At 38.7% G+C, this 19,071-nt stretch overlaps 1 protein-coding gene across 3 annotated transcripts in view; it reads right to left on the reverse strand.

Annotated features, from left to right (window-relative positions):
* The window catches only part of TNKS (tankyrase), a 148,303-nt gene extending 129,507 nt beyond the window's left edge, over positions 1-18,796 (reverse strand). For 2 of the 3 annotated variants that reach the window (XM_036458988.2, XM_036458989.2), the window contains exon 1: positions 18,059-18,796. In XM_036458988.2, coding sequence (XP_036314881.1) covers positions 18,059-18,734 — 676 coding nt within the window. In that variant the 5' untranslated portion in view covers positions 18,735-18,796. The remainder of the gene's footprint in view (positions 1-18,058) is intronic. The other variant, XM_036458987.2, reaches the window with a different exon arrangement.
* Between the last annotated feature and the right edge of the window lie 275 nt (positions 18,797-19,071).

Consider the following 19,071-nt stretch of genomic DNA (forward strand, 5'->3'; position numbering starts at 1 on the left):
AGTCCCTCCCCCTGGCTGGCAGGCTCTGATCACCTGATGGGGAATGGGGAACAAGGAAGGGGGGGGATTAGGGGTGGTGATGGGCATAGGCAGTGCTGGGGTCCAGACTGCTAGGGAAGATCAGCCCTGATTGGAGGCCAGGCCTAGGGACCTGCACAAATTTCGTGCATCAGGCCTCTAGTATGCATTATAAATATCCTCTCTCCATTTATGGCTTGTCTTTAAACTGTTTACAATGTTTTTTTATTTCATACAAGTTTTAAACTTTAACCAGAGTAAAATTTATCAATCTTCCCCTACTATGTTTGTGCTTCCTACATGATCTTTAAGACATCTTTCCTATTGCAACATTCCCTTCTAGATTATTTGTATAATTTTGCTTTTCACATTGAGATGTTGAATCTACTTCTAAGTGTAATGTGAGTTGGAGATCTAATTTAGATCTCTAAATTAGAGATCTAATTTTCTGTAAGTCTGTTTAATAGTTTAACTTGAAAATAAGTCTATATGTTGGATAGGGGAAGGTCAATCTACTTTGTTACCCTTAAAAAATTACCTTGACTATTATTGCTCTTTGATGTTCATATGAATATCTTAAAGGGCCAGGAAGAAAATGCTAGAAATTGTTTATAAAAACTCATTACTTCAAATTAATCCTGGAAAGTTGACAAATTAACAATATTGAGTTTTCTAATCTATTTATATGATATACCACTCCTTCAATTCTGGTCTGTTAAGTTCTTCTATTTTGTGTTTATCTTTATTAACATCTTGCACATATTTATTATCAAGTATTATTGGATATTTTAATGTTTTGTTGCTTTGGGAATGGAAAGGGCAGTAGCACATTAGGGGAGTTCAGTAAAACCAGATCACATGGAGCCTCTAAGTCCTAAGTAAGGAGTTCGGATTTGAGCAGAGATTTGTCTGCTAGTTGATATGGCTAAAGTACAGTGATAGGGTCAGAAAAATGGGCGAGGGTGAGATCATATAGGTCCTCTATAACAATTAGGAACATATTTGGCTACAAATAACAGAAAATAGTAGAGGCTTAAAGAACTTATAGAGATTCACATGTCTCCCTCAACTTGTCAAAGCATTCAAGCTGGCATAGTTTAATAATGGTATAAGAGCCCTTTAAAACTCCACTTTGGAATCCTTAGTACATGTAAGTTTTCTTCGACTGGCTTGTCACTCCTGTTCACACTAAAAGAGTGCTCTACCTCTTCCAAGCCTGACTTCATCCAGAATCCCATACAAGAAGGGAGAGAGAGCAAAGGGAGGAAAGGCTTTATTCTCTTAGCTTTTTATTATTAAGGAAGCTTCTCCAGATACTTTCATCTATATCTCATTAGCTGAAAGTGTGTCATCTATAGTTACCTAAAAAGTATGGAAAAATCAAGACTTTTATAGCTGGATGCACTGCTGTCAAACAAAATCTAAAATTTCTTAGTAAAGACTAAGAGAGAAAATAAATTGGGTGGATAACCAACTATATCTACCACAACTTTATAAGTCATGAGCAACAAGTTCTGATTTTATTATAAGTACTCAGGAAGTCATTTATAACACAAACTAGAGGCTGGTGCATGAAAATTCATGCACTGGAGGGGGCGGGGAGGAGGGGTGTCCCTGAACCTGGTCTGCCCTCTATCACAGTCCGGGAGCCCTCAGGGGTGGGAGGTGAACCGGTGATCAGGGGAAGGCAATGCCCCCATCACAACTCTGCTGCTGCCACTGTTAGTAATGCAAGCCTCAGCCGGCCCTGGTTACCTGAGCCTCGGGCAGCCCTGGGAGGCTGGGCAGCCACCATCAGCGACTTGTCTGCACCTCAGGCTGGCCCTGGGTGGCTGGGGGGTTGAGGGACTCCGGAGACAGGCACACCTGCCACCCCAGCAGGGCTGAGGAGACTGGGCGTCGCCATCTTTGAGGATGTGGTAATCATTTAGCATATTCTCTCTTTATTAGATAGGATAGGATTTCTTGATTCTTTCCAAATCTTTAAAAGGATTATCAGTCACTTTTTAAAAGATAAATTGGAGAGGGTAAAGAGCAAAATCAGAGAGACAGGTTAAGAAAAATTTTGCCCTAGTCTGGGCAAGAATTGATAGTGGCTTAGAATAGGCAGTGTAGATGGGTCAAAAACGAGAAAACTGAGATAGGCTTTAAAGCCAAAAGGCCTGACAGCCAAGTTTCTGGCTTAAGCAACCCAGTTCCTGAAAATGCCCTCTGGAGAGGTCAGGGCAAGCAAGCAGCAATAAAAAGTTCACCTGATGAACTGTTCTTCTCCAACTACTAAACTAAGTACCATACCAAAAACCTTTTTTAACTTCAGAATTACATTATTTCACATATTCAAAGACATTTTTTTAAAAACATTGTTGCTGGCACTGTGAGAAAAACCTAAATTCATAACACATAATATAATCCCAATATACTCAATAATTTTCCTTATTATAATGTTATAGAGTTTCAATGAGGGCCATTCAAAACGTTTCAATGTCAAAAATAAGGTCACTGGTATCTATCTATTCACCAGAAATTTAGAGACTGAAAATTGTTTCACTTATATTCAGCATTTTACTGCCTAAAATTAAAGCTTCAAAGGAACAACCTTGTCCAATATTAAATTTGTAAAGAACAACTATAACTTCTAAAATTTAATAAAAGAAGAAAAATCGAAAGTGTTTGCAGTATTTTAAAGTGATGCTTTTATTTATGGTAACAAAGTCACAGCTTAAAAGTATTTTTCACTCTAATTGTACTGCCAGGAAAGCCACAACCACTGTACATCATTTGAATTACAAAATCATTGGTCTATATTTATATACCCAATGAAAAAAAAAATGTGTATTATCTCATATCTATTTATTTTTTATTTTTTTCCCCCTTAAGTGTAAGAAGATTATACACAAAATGATACTCAAAGTGATAGTAAAAGAAGTTTGAGATTGTCTGGAAAAACAACTCATGAAGTCTTTTTTTTCCTTCTTATAATTCTTTATTGTTGCAGGTATTACATGCCCCCCCCCCCCTTTTCCCCTTTGATTCCTCCAGCCCGCCTGCCCCCAACCCAGCCTTCAGCACCCTATTGTCTGTGTGTGGAGAATCTCAGAGGGAAGGCAGGGGAGTAGGGGTGTGTGGGTGGGAATAAACAATTTGCTTAATTTTTAAATAACATCTACCTTACTGATAATATACAGATTTTTTTTTAACAAACCAAAACAATTCATGAAGTCTTATACATATTGTATCTATTTTCCAGACATAAAGGAAATCATAGAAGGTAAGCTGGGAAAGATAAAAAAGATACTTGGTGACAGAAGTGACTTGTTCATTATTCTCTCTAAAAACATTAGGAAAAACTAGAATCTAAAATATTAAAATGACCTACTTACTTTCCTAAGCATTACCAATTCAATCCACTCAAATAAAAAAAAGTCTCTGAACAATGACAAAGTTACTTTCAATAAAATAAAATTGAGCTATGATACACTTAAAAATTTTTAACGTAATTTTCTTTCCTGGCTAACAGACTCATCATTCACCAAGTCAACACTGGTGGTTCCAGATATCTGCGATCATCTCTAAACATTCATTAAACACAGTAACTTATAATTTTACTGAATTAAATATCTTAATCATACTTTTATTTTGGCTGCTTATGCCCCTTGCAGCCTCAAAATTAGAGAGGGATACCTAGCAGAGCAGACCCATCTCAACATGAAATTCTAATTCTATTAACTTTCTTGTACAGGTCTACCTTCTAAAGTCTCCCACCATTGTCAGTTTTATTTCATTTTAAGGAGAAAATTACATGCTACAGTTTCTCTAATCTGGGGATTGAAGAAAATTTTGTGACATATTCTTTAAAAGCAGTTTTCCATATACTGGGTTAAATTTGTGCAGTCAAACATACTCAGAATCATAGACACCCAGTAATAGATTTCTGCTTAATTTATAATAAATGTTCCAAGACAAAGAAAAATATATTTCCTATTTAATATTCAAAGTCATTACTGCTTCCTCTTCTGATTTCAATTCTAACTACATTAGCCTTTAAATAAAGAACTATTTTATACTTCATTAGATCAGGAGTTACTCCCTGTTGTTTCTAAAATAACAGTTTAGAAAACAAACTACAAAATAACTTCCATAAAGTCAATGAAGCTGCATGTTTTTCATTTGTCAAAGGCAGACTTGGACAGATTAATTTTTCCATTTTACAGACCTTATTTAAAAAGGAAAACATTTATACCTAAAGAAAAGTATTTAAATAGCAAGGGTAGTCAAGAATGTGTGCCTTCCCAAACCCAAGGAGAAATCATCAGAAGCAAAAAAGGGTAAGAAAGAATCTCAGATTCCAGCCAAAAACAAAACAAAAACAAAATGAGCAGCGCTGGTCAGTTTTCTCAGTGGTTAGAATATCGGCCCTGGGACCCAAGGGTCACGGGTTCAATTCCCAGCCCAGGGCATGTACCTGGGTTGTAGATTCAATCCCTGCTCCTGGTTGGGACACAAGTGGGAGCCAACCAATGGATGTATCTCTCTCCCTGGATGTCTACCTCCCCTCTGCCTTCCACTCTCTCTGAACATTAATGGTTTTCCTCACTCCTCAGGTGAAGATTAAAAACAAACAAACCAAAAATGAAAGAAATCATTCCTCCTTGGGGAAGAAGGAAAAAAGGTTGAGTGCCACTGAAAGAAGAAACATCAACTTAAGAGCTGAAGATCGTATTTCTAGACAGCCAGGGCCAGAGGAAGTGTTCAAATTGTGGCCTTTGACTCCCTAACATTGTCCCATTGTCCCCTATGCTGCTGTGGAATATGAAAGCAGTATCTCCAGTGGAGCTCTAGCCAAAAAAAAAGAGGGGAAACATCAAGGCAGATAAAAGTGCCCAAGGTGGGAAGCAAAACACAGGTACTGGTAGACTCCCAATCAGCATTCACAAGGAAGGTGACAGAACTTAGAAAAGGGTCAGAGAAATACTGCGCAACCAGTGTATTGAGCAAAACTCACAAGCCAGCACCTCTCTATCCTGAGGCATGTCCCTGTTTGCCTCACACCTGGAGGACCAAAATCTACAAAACAGGCTTTCACCACCCCCAAACCAATGCCCATTTAGGAATATACGCAGACATAGCAATGTCATAAAAAACTTTCAGCAATTTGAGTTCATTTCACAGACTCAAGGCCTAGAGTTCCTATAACTCTAAAATTTCATTAATACCAAGGCAGTTTTCTCCCTGAAATAATAACTATCTTATAATCTTACAAGTAGGAAATAATAATTGTAAAAAAATACTTTCTAAATCATAAAAGGTTGTACAAATGTTAGATGTTCTTAATCTCACTAGACTTGGGAATCTTAACCTGGGTTCCATGTATCATAAAGCAATGATTCTCAACTCTGTCTGCATGCTAAAATCACCAGAGGAGTTTAAAAAAAAAAAAAAAAAAGCCTACTCCTGCAATTTGATTTAACTGGTCTAGGGTTAAGAATCATTGCTCTGAAAGTCATTATTAGCATTGGCATTGTTAAAAATGTGAATTCTCAGACTCTACTCCAGACCAGCTGAATGAGAAATTTTGGGAATGTGGCCTCGCAAGCTGTTTTAACAAGCCATCCAAGTGACCGATGCAACGTTTGAGAACCATAGTTCCAGTGCTTCTGAAAGTTTGTAATCCTCTGAAAACTACATATGAAATTTGGTATTTAAGTATATCTTTCTGTGAAAAATGTCTATATCTTCAATAGATTCTCAAAAGAGTGTTAATAAAACTAAGAACCACTTGTATTAGCTCAGTAGCTTTCAAAGTGTGGTCTGTGGACCTTTGGTAGTCCCTGAGACCCTATCTGAGGATCTAAGAGATCAAAACTACTTACAAAATAAAACTAATATGAATTTGCCTTTTTCACCATCAGAACAGTGCTTGATTTTATGTCATGTGTTAGTCATTTGGAAAGTGTACACATGGTGTTCTAATGATACAGAAACAATCCTATCGTTTAAAGAGGTAATATGCTAACTGACCGTCACACCCTCACAAAGATGGTGGAGCCCACAGACAATAAGGAGGGAATATGCTAATTGTCTGCCACACCCTCAAAGATGGCGGTGCCCAGTCCCCTCAAGCCCTCTGGCTGCCCAGGGCCAGTCCTAGGCATAGGCAAGCCTCGGATGTCAGGTTCTCAGCCAACACCTAAGGCGCAGGGAAGCCTTGAATGTTAGCTGCCCAGCTGCCCAGGGCTGGCCCAAGGTGCAGGCAAGCCTTGGATGGTGGCTGCCGAGCCGCTCAGGGCCACCCCAGGCTCAAGTAACCAGGGCAGACCAAGGCTTGCGCTGCTGGCAGTGGCAGCAGCAGAAATGTCATGCACTTCATGCACCAGGGCTCTAGTGGTAAATAAAGCTGCTGACACCTTGGCATGAATCAAGACAATGGCACCAAACTAGAGTATTAGCCATTGTATTCTATACAGCCAGGCCCTCATAGTTAAAATTTTTTTAAAAGCCCACAGTTTCATTTAAGAATATCCTTCATGAAAATGTAAATATTATTATTAAATTTAAACTTTTGTGTACATATCTCTTTAATATTCTTGTAATAAAATGAGAAATACACACTAAGCACTTCCACTACACACCAAATATGGTTGTCTTGAGGAACAAAACATATGCACTTGTTTGAGCTCAGTTTCATCTGTGTATTTGGCAATTTTCTCTCAAGAATGAACAAAGTGAGCCTGTCCCTTCAAGGAAAACAGTAGATAGTATTTGTTCCCAATGATAGAATTTGAGCTTGCAAATAAAAACGAGAATTTTGTAAAACTGTCATCTGCTACCATGAGCTTAACAGTTTCCCAATATTTAAATGTTTTTATAATAAGATTCGTGATATTAGCAAACATGTTTATTATATAAAGTGAAATGGGTCAATTTTAGCATAACAGAGTATGAAAAACTTATTAATATGGCTTAAGATCCCATACTGCAACTACCCTTAAGAAAACTGCTAGTTATCAACTTTGAGTGTAGTATCAAAGAAAATAAATCTAAGGTTATCTGAAAATGCTATTAAAATATTCCTTCCCATTTCAACTATATAGTTATCCAGGATTTAAAGCTGAATTGTCTTCATATACTTCAAATGATAAAGTACAACAAATGGTATGAAGAAGCAATTAAAATTTGCCTGTCTTCTTAAATCAGACGTTAAAAGTGATGTACAAAGGTAAAATAATGCCTCTTCTCATTAAACTTTATTTTAGAAATCAGTGACTGTTCATTAAAAGTGTGATTTACAAGTGGACCCTGTGGAAGAAGATACATACCAAGAAGGGCTCATAGTAGCTAACTGAGCTCAAATTAAAAAACAAACAAAAAACAGAGTCTAACAGCCAGTTCTAAACAAGGGCCTCTCATACAAGCCACTAGCCTTTTCAAGGAGAAAGCTGCAATGACCTGTTGCCTCCCACAGTGAACTAACTACCTGTCTCTGCCCACTAACTAACTACTGTGTCTCTGTCCACTGAGCAAGCCTTTATAAAGGAGTTCCTGGAATTGTATTTCAACCAATAGGGCTGAGGTTTTCCCCCATCCAATCAGAGCTGCCCATCAGCATATTTACTTAATTATTAGAGTGGCTCCATTCTAACCAATCAGGACAGTGCCTTTTGGGCCAATCATATTGCAGGAATTTGGAATTCTCATTTGCATAAGGATGGACCAATCAGGAACTAGGGGTGGGGACTTCTGCCTATATCAGTTAGCTCCCCTCTGGCTCAGAGAACACACTTTCCATTTCCATCAAAGGCTGGAGGTTAAAAAAAAAAAAAAAAAAAATCAAAGGTTGAAACAGAACACTGAAGATGTCTTGCTGGACCAAAATGGAACAGAGTGGCACAGGGCAGAACAAAGCAAGGGGAGCAAACCAAAGCAGAGCAAAGCTAACTAACCAGAGAGGAGCCTCACCTGGAAGGCCACCTTGTAGCCATGCTGTTCAATAACCATGGCTACCTCTTAATTGAACTGTAACACTACTGGACTGTTCTCATAGTTGTGCTTATCACAACTGAACTATTTGCACTTTAATAAAGTTTCCTTTCTCCACCCCGTCTCAACCTGGGAATTCCTGTTGGTGTTAAATTGATACCAAGAACCATCCATTGACACCCAAAGTTTATGATTGTTACTTCTTAATTTCTCAACTTTAACTCTTATTATGATAGATACCCACAGATATAATCCACATAAACAAAAGCTCTATCAAATATTTTTAAGAGTGGAAAGAGTCCTGAGACTGTCAAGTCTGAGAAACAATGCATTATAACTATAAACTTCCTCAGAGGCAGAAAATAATTCTCATCATCTTGGTCTTTATAATAGTACTTATATTTATTGAGTTGTTACTAAATTACCGTACTATAAAACCTTAGGGCTCATGCCAGATTACTGAGAAACAGACCAAAAAGCAAAAACCCACTATGGGATTGTTTTAATGACTATTAATTAAGCAAATTGCATATATTTTTTTAAATTTCTATATGCAGTCCATTAATACTTACCTGGTAGTTTCATACTGCCAATGAAGGACCACATTTACTCTCAGAAATGTGAATTAATAAGAGATGAGTGGGTATCTTCAACATATCACTAAGATTCAATGCAATGAATAAGCTATTTTCTATATTTAATGTTGGTGATATTAGGAATTGAGTTTTTTCTAGGGCAATAGGAAGACCAAAATGCCTACAATGACATTTAAATTTTTTTGTTTTAAAATACCAATAACACAAATTTTACCATCTTAACCATTTTTAAGGCCCAGTTCAGGAGTATCAAATACTTTCAAATTATTGTGACTCCCATATGTTTTATTACTCAACATTCATTTTTGCTTCCATGAATCAAAAAATATAGTTTATCTGTAGGATTTTCTAACAATTTTAAGTAGTCTTTTAAAGGAGTTGCTAAAATACTGTTAGACATGAACAGAGCAAGAATGATGGGCCAGGTACAGAAACTCACCAGGACAGAAAGCCCCAAGTGCCTAGCAAGGGGCAAGACTGGGAAAACAAGAACCTCCCCACAGGTAACCTATCCTCCCCGAGCATGTCACTAGTCATGCGGTTTAGACCCCTTGACCTTTTCCTCCCTATAGGTAAGACCTAGGCCTTAGATCTTATCTATATGGTAAGATCAGCTCCAGGCCCAGAAAAGCAGCAAAACCAGACAAGTGAAGGTTTGGCTGCCTCAGGACCAGCTACAGTGACTGATGACCTCGTGCCCTGGCACCAACTAATCAGTGGACTCTAGGACCCTGGAAAGCTGATGAATATTCTATTGAGACCCTCCCCTGAGATCTCCCCTAAGATTTCCACCAGAAAGAGAGACAAATATGCTCAGGACAAAGGACCCAGTGTGCCCTCTCCCTTCAAGGAGCACTCCTATGCCATTCCCTTCTCCCTCTCCTTCCCCCACAGCCACATATCCCCTAACCTCTAAGGGACCCCACAAGACTTGCAACCAGGGGAGCAATGGGCAGTGGCAGCTCATCTCGGGCTAACCCCATGAACCTGTCTCTAAACCCCCTTTTCTATGACTTCTCAGCGAGCCAAAGCAGCCCAACCTAGGTTCTCCTGTTGCTTCTTCTATGCCCTTTCTTGTTGCACTGTCCTAAGTATATTTTTGCTGTCATCATGGACCCAATATCCTCTGGTTCAGTGCTGTGTAGCCCTTTGCTTTGGATATCCCCATTGTCCAACTCCTTTTCCTTAAATAAATTCAATTTTTCTTTATTCATTGTCTGAGATGGCTATTTAGCCTGTCTGCAAATCAGCGACTTTAACCTTTCACCCTCTTCATTAAAGCATTAGGTTCTCAAAGACAGATTACTTTCAATCACAGTTTTTTAGTCCAACATTTTAATAATTCAAAAGTTCCAATACCTTATTAAAATATATATATATCAAGTCCTAGTAACAATGTTTTAATAAAGCATCTACATGCAGTTTTGCTTTATTTTAAATGCCTAGAAAAAGAGATGGGGGAAATTTGTCAAAATGAGTATATGATCTACTTGGCTTGGGGTAGTGAGATGATGGGCTACTTTATACTGTACTTGCCAAAATTTGTACAATTACTTTTGTTTTCAGAAAACAAATTTGAGAAAGCAATAACTATCAAATTATAAAATGTCTCAAAAGTAATTTGTTATTGCTATCAACTTTCTGTTTGAATGGCAGGGACCAAATTATTTTAGGACAGCCAGATATAGATTTAAATCTAGCTCTATCACTTAACAGCTATGTGACCTGGGATAAGACATCAATCTCTGAGTCTCAGTTTCTTCATCATTGAAGGAGAGGTAAAACCTATCTAATATGATTGCTGTAAGGATTAAATAAAATTACATAGGGAAAACACCAAAATTACTCCAAGGCAGTTGTGGCTATCTTTGTTAGTTTTTATACTCTTATTGAGTAATTGTATCAAAACTAATTTCATTCATATATATGCCAACAGAGCAGTGAAAGCACTTTAATGACAAATGCGGGACTAATGTATAAGGTCATTTACATATTTTAGAAAGTCAGAAGATCAGGAATCAGAGGTACTAATTTACGAAGTTCCACTTATTCAAATATTCCTAGGGTACCTGAATACTTACCTCTATTTTATCGAATTTCATAAAATTCCAATAGAGCAACAGTTACAATTTCTACTGTTAAGCCTTTGTGGATTTAGGGGGGGAGGGGGGGGCAGAGGGTAGCCAAGTTTTTGATAGCTTACTAATTTTTTAATTAGTCCAACAAGTTTTTTCTTCCAAATGAGAATATTTTCTTACAATGACAAAAAGTGTAAGTTGGCATCTCTTCTCGAGACATTAGTAAAAAAAGAGTAAATGTGCTCATTAACTATAACTCTGTATCATTTCTTTCTAAAAAAAAAACAAACACAAAAAACAAATTTCTAGAAACAACATGAGAACAATCTGATCTTTTGGAAATGGAGAACTGTGTATTTTATTAACAAGATGGATGAGAATGTCAAAATGTTTTTCAAGGCTGTTGAACATATCAAAATGAAAGCATCTTTTCAGTGTCTAGTTATACATATACATATCCTAGGTTTTCAAAAGCGTTATAACTGGACATTAGCTGGACATCAGGAGGTTTAGGTTATTTTTAAACTATACCTGCTGATACAGGGGACTTCAACTTTAAGGATATCTGGTAGATCAATAAATTCAAAAACACATTTTTTCAGTTTGTAGTTAATAAAAATCATCTGCTAACTACCAAATTTCTCTTCATTAACTCTTAAAATCTACCTCAGGGGGAAAAAAAGGTTCAAGTTCAAAGAAACCAACAAACAGTTGCCACTGACCATTAGTTCAGTTTGTGTTAAACCAAAAAGGCAAGAGTGAGAGGAAACTTTACATTATTTAATTTCTTCTTTTGCTACAATTTTTTTTTTTAATGGCTGGTCTAAATTGAATAGGTAGCTGACACAGAAAACAGTTCTTGGAAAAAACAGCCTAAAAAAAAAAAAGTTCAAGCTCACACTGCTGATTCTACACACAGATACCTGAGCAAACAGGCAAAACAAGTTTCTACTTGACAAAGAACTCAGCAACTGCAGTTAGGAAAAGCACTATTGGAGAGCTGATGAAGCTTTAAAAGGAAAACTCAGTAGGCACCCAAAAACAAAATACCCATACCTTGCATCAGTTACTCAAAATCAAATGACTTTAAAAAAATGATCCTCAAAGTTAGCCTGAGTACCTAGACTTTAGTAGAAATTCCCAAAACCCACCCTACTCAATTCCTATTATTAAAAATTGGTCCTCCAATCAGGGCTTATATCCTAACTTCCTGAGAGATTTTGTCAGAAGAATGAACATAGGCCAAAGTAATTTCAAGGGCCCTGACAGGGGAAAAATAAAAATTTAAGAGACACTTGTCTCTTCAATTATGTCAACTGCATATTTTACAATCAACAATCAACTAAGGAAAAGATTTCCTTGTCCACGAAGCAAAAGCAAGCTATTACATACATTTAAAAATAAGCCACTCTAGTGTTTACATTGGCATTTCCTCACAAGACTCAAAGATATTTACTCCTTTCCAAAACCTAACACTATAATGAAATACATTTTCTTAGCATTATTTACTTCCTAGTTATACTGGTATACATCGTATATGTGTATATATGTATCCTAGGCTCCAATTTGAAGATTCCATTTTTCAATGTATTGATGCTCACAATTTCATCCTGCATGTTATATCTTCTATCAACCAGGTGTATTTCTTTTGCCTTTTAACTGCCAAAGAATCACCTCAGATCTGAAAAAAAAGGAAATGGCCAGAGGAGAGAAAAGAAGGCAGGTGACCAGACTAAAGTTGTCAAAACAACCTTCTATGTAAAAAGACTGTGAAGAAATCATTTCATCTATAAAATGTCCTTAGCAAAACGTCTCTGATTAAGGTGCCCTAGAAAGTGGCACATGGGCTATATAAACTGATATATGAAATGATAATGCTTCATAATTTAAATGCTACTACTGTAAGAGATGATCCTGCCAACAACTGAGAGACTTCATCTAGTCTAGGTCAGAGACATCTATGTCCACCATCAGAAGAGAGGAGAAACAGAGTTACCCTCAACATTTCAGACCTCTATTTTCATCCTTGGAATTAATTCCTATAAAAATGAGCAATGGAAAAATACCGAGGTCAAATCCCATGCAAAATTCTTATAAGAAGAATCTGAGCCAGAATTGGACCCCTATAGATAATATATACCATAAGAAAATACTCACATCATAGACAAAATTATGATTTACTATTCAACACTAGATAAAAGACAATATGAAAAATGAACTAGAAATAAGATGGCAGAACTCAGAAAATAATTCAAAATTAAGAAAAATCATTTCAGAAATAAAGACTAAAAGAGAAAATCAAAGCTGAAAACCTCCCATAGATAAGGCATTATAATGGGGATTAGCAAAAACTATGACCCATGCACCAAATCTGGCCATAATCTTTTTACGAATAACGTTTTATTGAAACACAATCAATGGAAACCTTCATGGTACAAAAGCACACCTGAGTATTTGAAACAGAGACTATACAGGCACAAAGCCTAAAATACTTATTGTCTGGCCATTTACACAAAGTGTTTCCCAACTCCTACAATAAGAGAAATGGAAGGTAAAAGAAGAAATATTTGAAAAGCAAAATTAAATGGAAAAAAAATATATATGTATATATATGTATATATACATATATATAATTTTTTTTTTCAGGATATAAGAGTGACAGTTATCAGTGGCTCTGGGAGGTAAGTACAGGCAGTTGTTATTTAAATGGGCAGGGTTTCTATTTAGGATAAATGTTTTAGAAATGGATACTGAGAATGTTAATGACATTGGAGTGTACACTTTAAAATGTTAAAATTTTATGTTATGTATATTTTATCACAAAAAAAGAGCAAGTGACAAATTTGGAAGACAGGCAAAGTTCCAATATACATAAAACCAAGAAAAGAATACTAAAAATTGTAATTTAAGAAAATTTGTATGCATATATGCATAACCCATGGACACAGACAACAGGATAGTGAAGGCATGGGACAGAGAGTGGGGGTAGCCTTGCAAGGGTCAATGGGGAAAAGGGATATATGAAATACTTCCAACAATAAAGATTTAATTAAAAAAATAAGGTAAATACTATGAAATCTCATAATTCAATGCTTTGTTAAAAGCCTTTTTTAAGACCTCACCTAAATTTTTCTTTAAAAAGGAGACCTCATCCTATCCTATATAATAAAAGGGTAATATGCAAATAGCCCAATGACAGAACAACTCAACAACCAATCAAAGCATAATATGCTAATGATATGTTAAGGCTGCTCAAACCCTTGCTATGAGGTGCACTGACCACTAGGGGGGCAGATGCTGTGAAGGATAGGTTAGCTTGCTGCTAAGGTCTGGCCAATCGGGACTGAGCGAGATGGGCCAGACATGCCCCGGAGCCCTCCCGCAATCCCTCCCTGGCCCAATCATGCACCACACCAGTGGGGTCCCAAAGCCTGGCCTGTGCCCTCTTGCAATCCAAGATCTCTCGGGCGATGTCACAGAGTCAGTTTCAGCCCCATTGTGCAGGCAAAGCCCCTTGGGAAGGCGCCAGATGCAGGCTTGTGGCTGGTGAGCGCTGCTGTGGCAGCCTGAGCCTCTGCCAATCGGGGCTGACTAGGCGTGAGTCTGCGGCAGGCACAGTGGGGCTGGATGAGCTGGAGTGGCAGGTGACTTTGGACTTCAGGTTTTGGCCCAATCCCTGCAGGCTGCCCAGAGGGACCCCACCCATGCACAAATTCGTGTACTGGGCCTCTAGTCAGAATATATTGGCCCTTTAACAAAATTATGTCACTAGTGGGCATTAAAATAAGAGGATAACATCACTCTAAATTGATATGATTATGAAGTTTTGACTGCAGTCTTTGAACAACAGAAAACTGGGGGTCAAAGATCTTATCTGTAGAAGTCTTACATAAACTCCAGTCAACAATATAGGACTGGGTCATTTTGATATAACTATCTTAAGATGGCATTAGAAATAGTGTTTTTGAGAACTGTATCAAAAATGGGAACTGAAGATTATGTTTTTAATTGTGAATAGGGTGATTCCACTGACTCTAAGCCATATTTTAAACAAATAATTATCACAGTCCAAGATAGGAGAGAAATTGTGCTGCTTGGAAAGAATTTTGGTTACTCTTACGATAATATTTTTTAAAAGTCATAAGGTTTAAATGTGATTTCTGAGATCTTAAAAATGGATTCATTTCATTCTATAGAACTGTAAACTCATTTTAAAATACAAATAAAGGCATTAATTAATCTTTATTTGACTAGCTAGTTTTTGCTGATCTTTTAAATCCCTGCTTTAAAATCTCTATCTGGAAAGATTTCCTTATGTCCTAAAACCAGGAAAAATGTCCCTATTATCTGCTCCAATAAATAGTATAATAACGTACTTTTTCTATCACTTTAGGGGGACATTGTGGGGCTTTGTTATTATTGTTCTTCTCTAGCCCTCCCTACTAGACTGTAAGCTCTATAAGGGCTTATTTGCCATTTCAAAATTGTATCAGTATTTAACACTAGTTCTATGATATTAAAATATTTGTGAAAAATGAACTACAAGTTTTAAATTTTACTATCCTGCCAAAACTGGTTTGGCTCAGTGGTAGAGCATCGGTCTGCGGACTGAAAGGTCCCAGGTTCGATTCCGGTCAAGGGCATGTACATTGGTTGTGGGCACATCCCCAGTGGGGGGTGTGCAGGAGGCGGCTGGTCGATGTTTCTCTCTCATCAACGTTTCTGGCTCTCTATCTCTCTCCCTTCCTCTCTGTAAAAAATCAATAAAATATATATATATTTTTTAAATAAATAAATTAAAAAAAAAATAAACTTTACCATCCATCCAAGAGATTGTATTTCATATCTTTAAACAGCTATTCAAGGACAATTCAATGAATAGCATTCCAATCAACTAATAGTCAACTGAGAATTACTTTTAAGGACTCAGACGATACATGATAGAGAAGACTAGATTTAACAAAGCTTTAATGCTATACATAGAAACATAAAGTATGGTAAACTGACTCTAGGGTAGTATGTTTTTATACCATGGAGAGTTCTGTTTTTGTTTTGTCTGTTTTCCACAATTGAACTAAACAATTTGGTAACAGCCAGTTCAAGGTTGGATTCTCAATAAACACAACATAATTACGGGACTGAAACAGAATAAAAAGTAACTTATGACAAACAGAAGCGATTTGGGAGATATGCTCTACTTCATGTGTGGCTAATCCTAAACAAGTTCACTATTACACAAATAAACGTAAGTATCATCTATGATTACTTACAATGGAGTAAGCTGAGGAGTGACAAGACTTGTGAGATGATGTTAAAATAGTCAAATTTGGAATAAAGTATGCAAAAACAAACAACCTTGGTTAACTTATACCACCAGGCACAGGCCTTGCATTTGGCCTAAAGAAAAAGAAATGCTATTTCATCTAAAATAAGCAGTATCCTGTAGCAAATACCTAGTTAGATGAGAGTCTGATTATGATCCAACTCACTACATTTCCAACAGTAATGCCTACTTACCAAGAATGAATCCAGTAATCTAATAATTATTTCCTCTGTTTCTCATATTGTTGATCATGGCCCATTAATGAGTCACAAACAGCATTTGTAAATAATGAAATGTTATAGGATATAAAATATCAGAGTACAACACATGTAGTAAGGGAAAGTATTGTTTCCTAAAACTTTTGATTCAGTTTGCGTGTGTGATAATGTAAACTATGTTTCTAACTATTGATTGCAATAAAAAAAAAAAGTGTGAATCTACTCAGAAATATATACTCCCAACTACTTCCTTTCCCCAAAACTGGGAAAGTAGAAATTCTCCATCACAATTACTCACAAAAATTAAAAGTGAATTCAACCCAGAAATCAGTTATAATAGTTTAAATTTGATTTCACAAGTTCTAAAATATCAAACTGTTTTGAGTTCAAATCCAGATTCCACTACTTTCTGTGCAAATCTGGACTTATTCAAACAGGATGTGCTTCACTTTTGTCATCTGTAAAACGGGGGTAAGAATATCTTGCAAGTTTTGGTAGCAACAATAATAATAATAACATATAATGAGTTCTTAACAAATATTTTTGCCATTAACAGAACAAACTGAAGGCATGGTATATACTAGAAACAGCAAAAAAACAACAGAGGTATTACAGTCATCTAGGCTGTGGGAATATGTCCTTTGTTTTGTTTTATATTTCTGTAGCTTATAAAAATATACCAGATGTTTTTAAAATTAAAAACCTAATTCCAAGGTTTGTGAATTAGAACTTTTTCTTGAGAACTTCTGTGCCAAGTGCTTCTCACCAAGTACTCACACAATCTCAGTATATAATTTCTGCCCATGAGCAAACGGAGGCAACTGAGATGAGCTTAAAGTCTGTGTCAGACATGTAACAAACAGCCGTCAGTGTCCAGGACTTCAAATCCTACAGTTCTTCTATTATCACATAACGCATCCAAATATTCTTCTCCAAGTTGTTTCCTATAGCGATAGTTTGATCTACCAATTAAGACTGTAAACCTGAGAAAGGGGGGAGAGTTTCACAAACTTCATTTTTTGTCTTTCACTGGCTTACCAAGATGAGGAACAGAGAAACACTTGTTGAGTCACATTCAACCTCTTTTGTTCTACACTCTCCTCCTGGGACGTACCCTTGTTAAAAGCTAAAGAAGCCAGCAAACAAACGACAAAAGCTCCTCCGAGCCTGCCAAAATCTAACTTTGTTCCTACATGGACAGAACCGAAAAAGTGTACGCATACCCACATCCAGAGACTACCACGCAGGGGATGTGGGCATGAGTACAAATATCACTAAAAAAATAATGGATTCCCCCGTTCCCCTACCACGCCCCCGTCACACAGGCCCTAAGGCAGTGTTTCCCAAACTTTTCTCAAGATGAGAATCACCTGGTGGAGGTGTTAAAAATACAGATTCCTGAATCCCAACTAAGAAGTACTAAACTAGAATTTTTGGGAACATATAGGTAAAATTGTATACTTAAGTAATTGTATACTTAAGCTTAGAGCACTAGTTGGGAACATATAGGTAAAATTGTATACTGAACTAGAACATATAGGTAAAATTGTATACTTAATTGTATACGTAAGCTTAGAGCACTAGTTCAGTATACAGTTTTACCTATATGTTCCCAAAAGTTCTAGTTTAGCACTTCTTAGTTGGGATTCAGGAATCTGTATTTTTAATAACTCCACCAGGTGATTCTCATCAGGAGAGAAGTTCGGGAACCCCCGTCCCTTAGGTGAGGAGTTCCCGTCCCATAGCCACGCCCCCATCGTGTTCCATCACAATAACTTTGTTTTCTTTCCCTACCGGGGACCCACTAGTCCTTGACATCAAAACCCTTTTTTAAGGAAAGTTTCTGACCTGCAGCGAAGTGCAGGGGGGAAGATTTCCGGCCGGCCATGTCCTTGGCGTTCACGTTGGCCGCGTCCACCAGCCTCTTCACCCGGGACACGTCCCCATTGCGGCAGGCCTCCAGCAGCTCCCGCAGCGCCCCGCTCACGGCGGGGACCCCCGGCCCCGGCCCCGCCGCCCCGGGCCCCGCGGCGGCCGCGGCGGCGCTCAGTCCCGCCGCCTCGGGGCTCTCCGCCAAGCTCGATCCGGGGGAGGACGGAGAGGAAGAGGAGGACGAAGTTGGGGAAGACGAGGACGACGGTGAATTATTATGACTGCCCCCGCCGGCTGGGTTGGGAGGGACTCCGACGGCAGATGCGGCGGAAACCACGGGTACCACGGGAGCGGCGGCGACGGAACAGATCGTGCCGGTGGTGCCACAGCCGGTGCCGTCCACCGGGTCCGGGGATCGGGGCCTGTCGGGCGGATCCCGACTGCCATCCCCCTCGGGCAGCGCTAGGCCGTGCCTCGGGGAGGCGAAGGGGGCCAGGCCGCCCGCCGTGGGAGAGGCTGGGGTGGTCCCCGGGGCCAGGCCCGGGCTGAGTGGCGGGGGAGGTGGCGGCGGCGGCGCCGAAGCCCCCGGGGCGGGCTGGAGCTGCTGCTGATGATGGTGGTGATGATGCTGAGAGCGACGCGACGCCGCCATCTTCGGACTCCCCGGGCACTGTCACTGCGGCAACGGCCCCCACAGCCCGCCCTCACTTCCGGCCTCCGGACCAATCAGCGTCCAGCGCACAGGAAATGATGCTTGGCGGAGTGGGCGGGGTCAGGGAGAAGTCGGGAAGTATTGGGAGCTCGGAGGACGGCCGCGGAAGGGGGCGCGGCCGTGTGGCTGGGAGGCGGGCTCTGTGACGCCTGGGCGGGCTGGCGGGGAGATTTGAAAGCTCCCAGCAGCGTCTGCCTAAATGGGAAACTTTCCTGCATCTCTTGCTTTCAGCTTGCTTACATCGCCCTGCTCCGTCCTCTGCCCAAGTCTCCTTTAA

Source organism: Pipistrellus kuhlii, unplaced genomic scaffold, assembly GCF_014108245.1.
Source record: "Pipistrellus kuhlii isolate mPipKuh1 unplaced genomic scaffold, mPipKuh1.p scaffold_m20_p_3, whole genome shotgun sequence".
In the NCBI taxonomy this organism is placed as follows: domain Eukaryota; kingdom Metazoa; phylum Chordata; class Mammalia; order Chiroptera; family Vespertilionidae; genus Pipistrellus; species Pipistrellus kuhlii.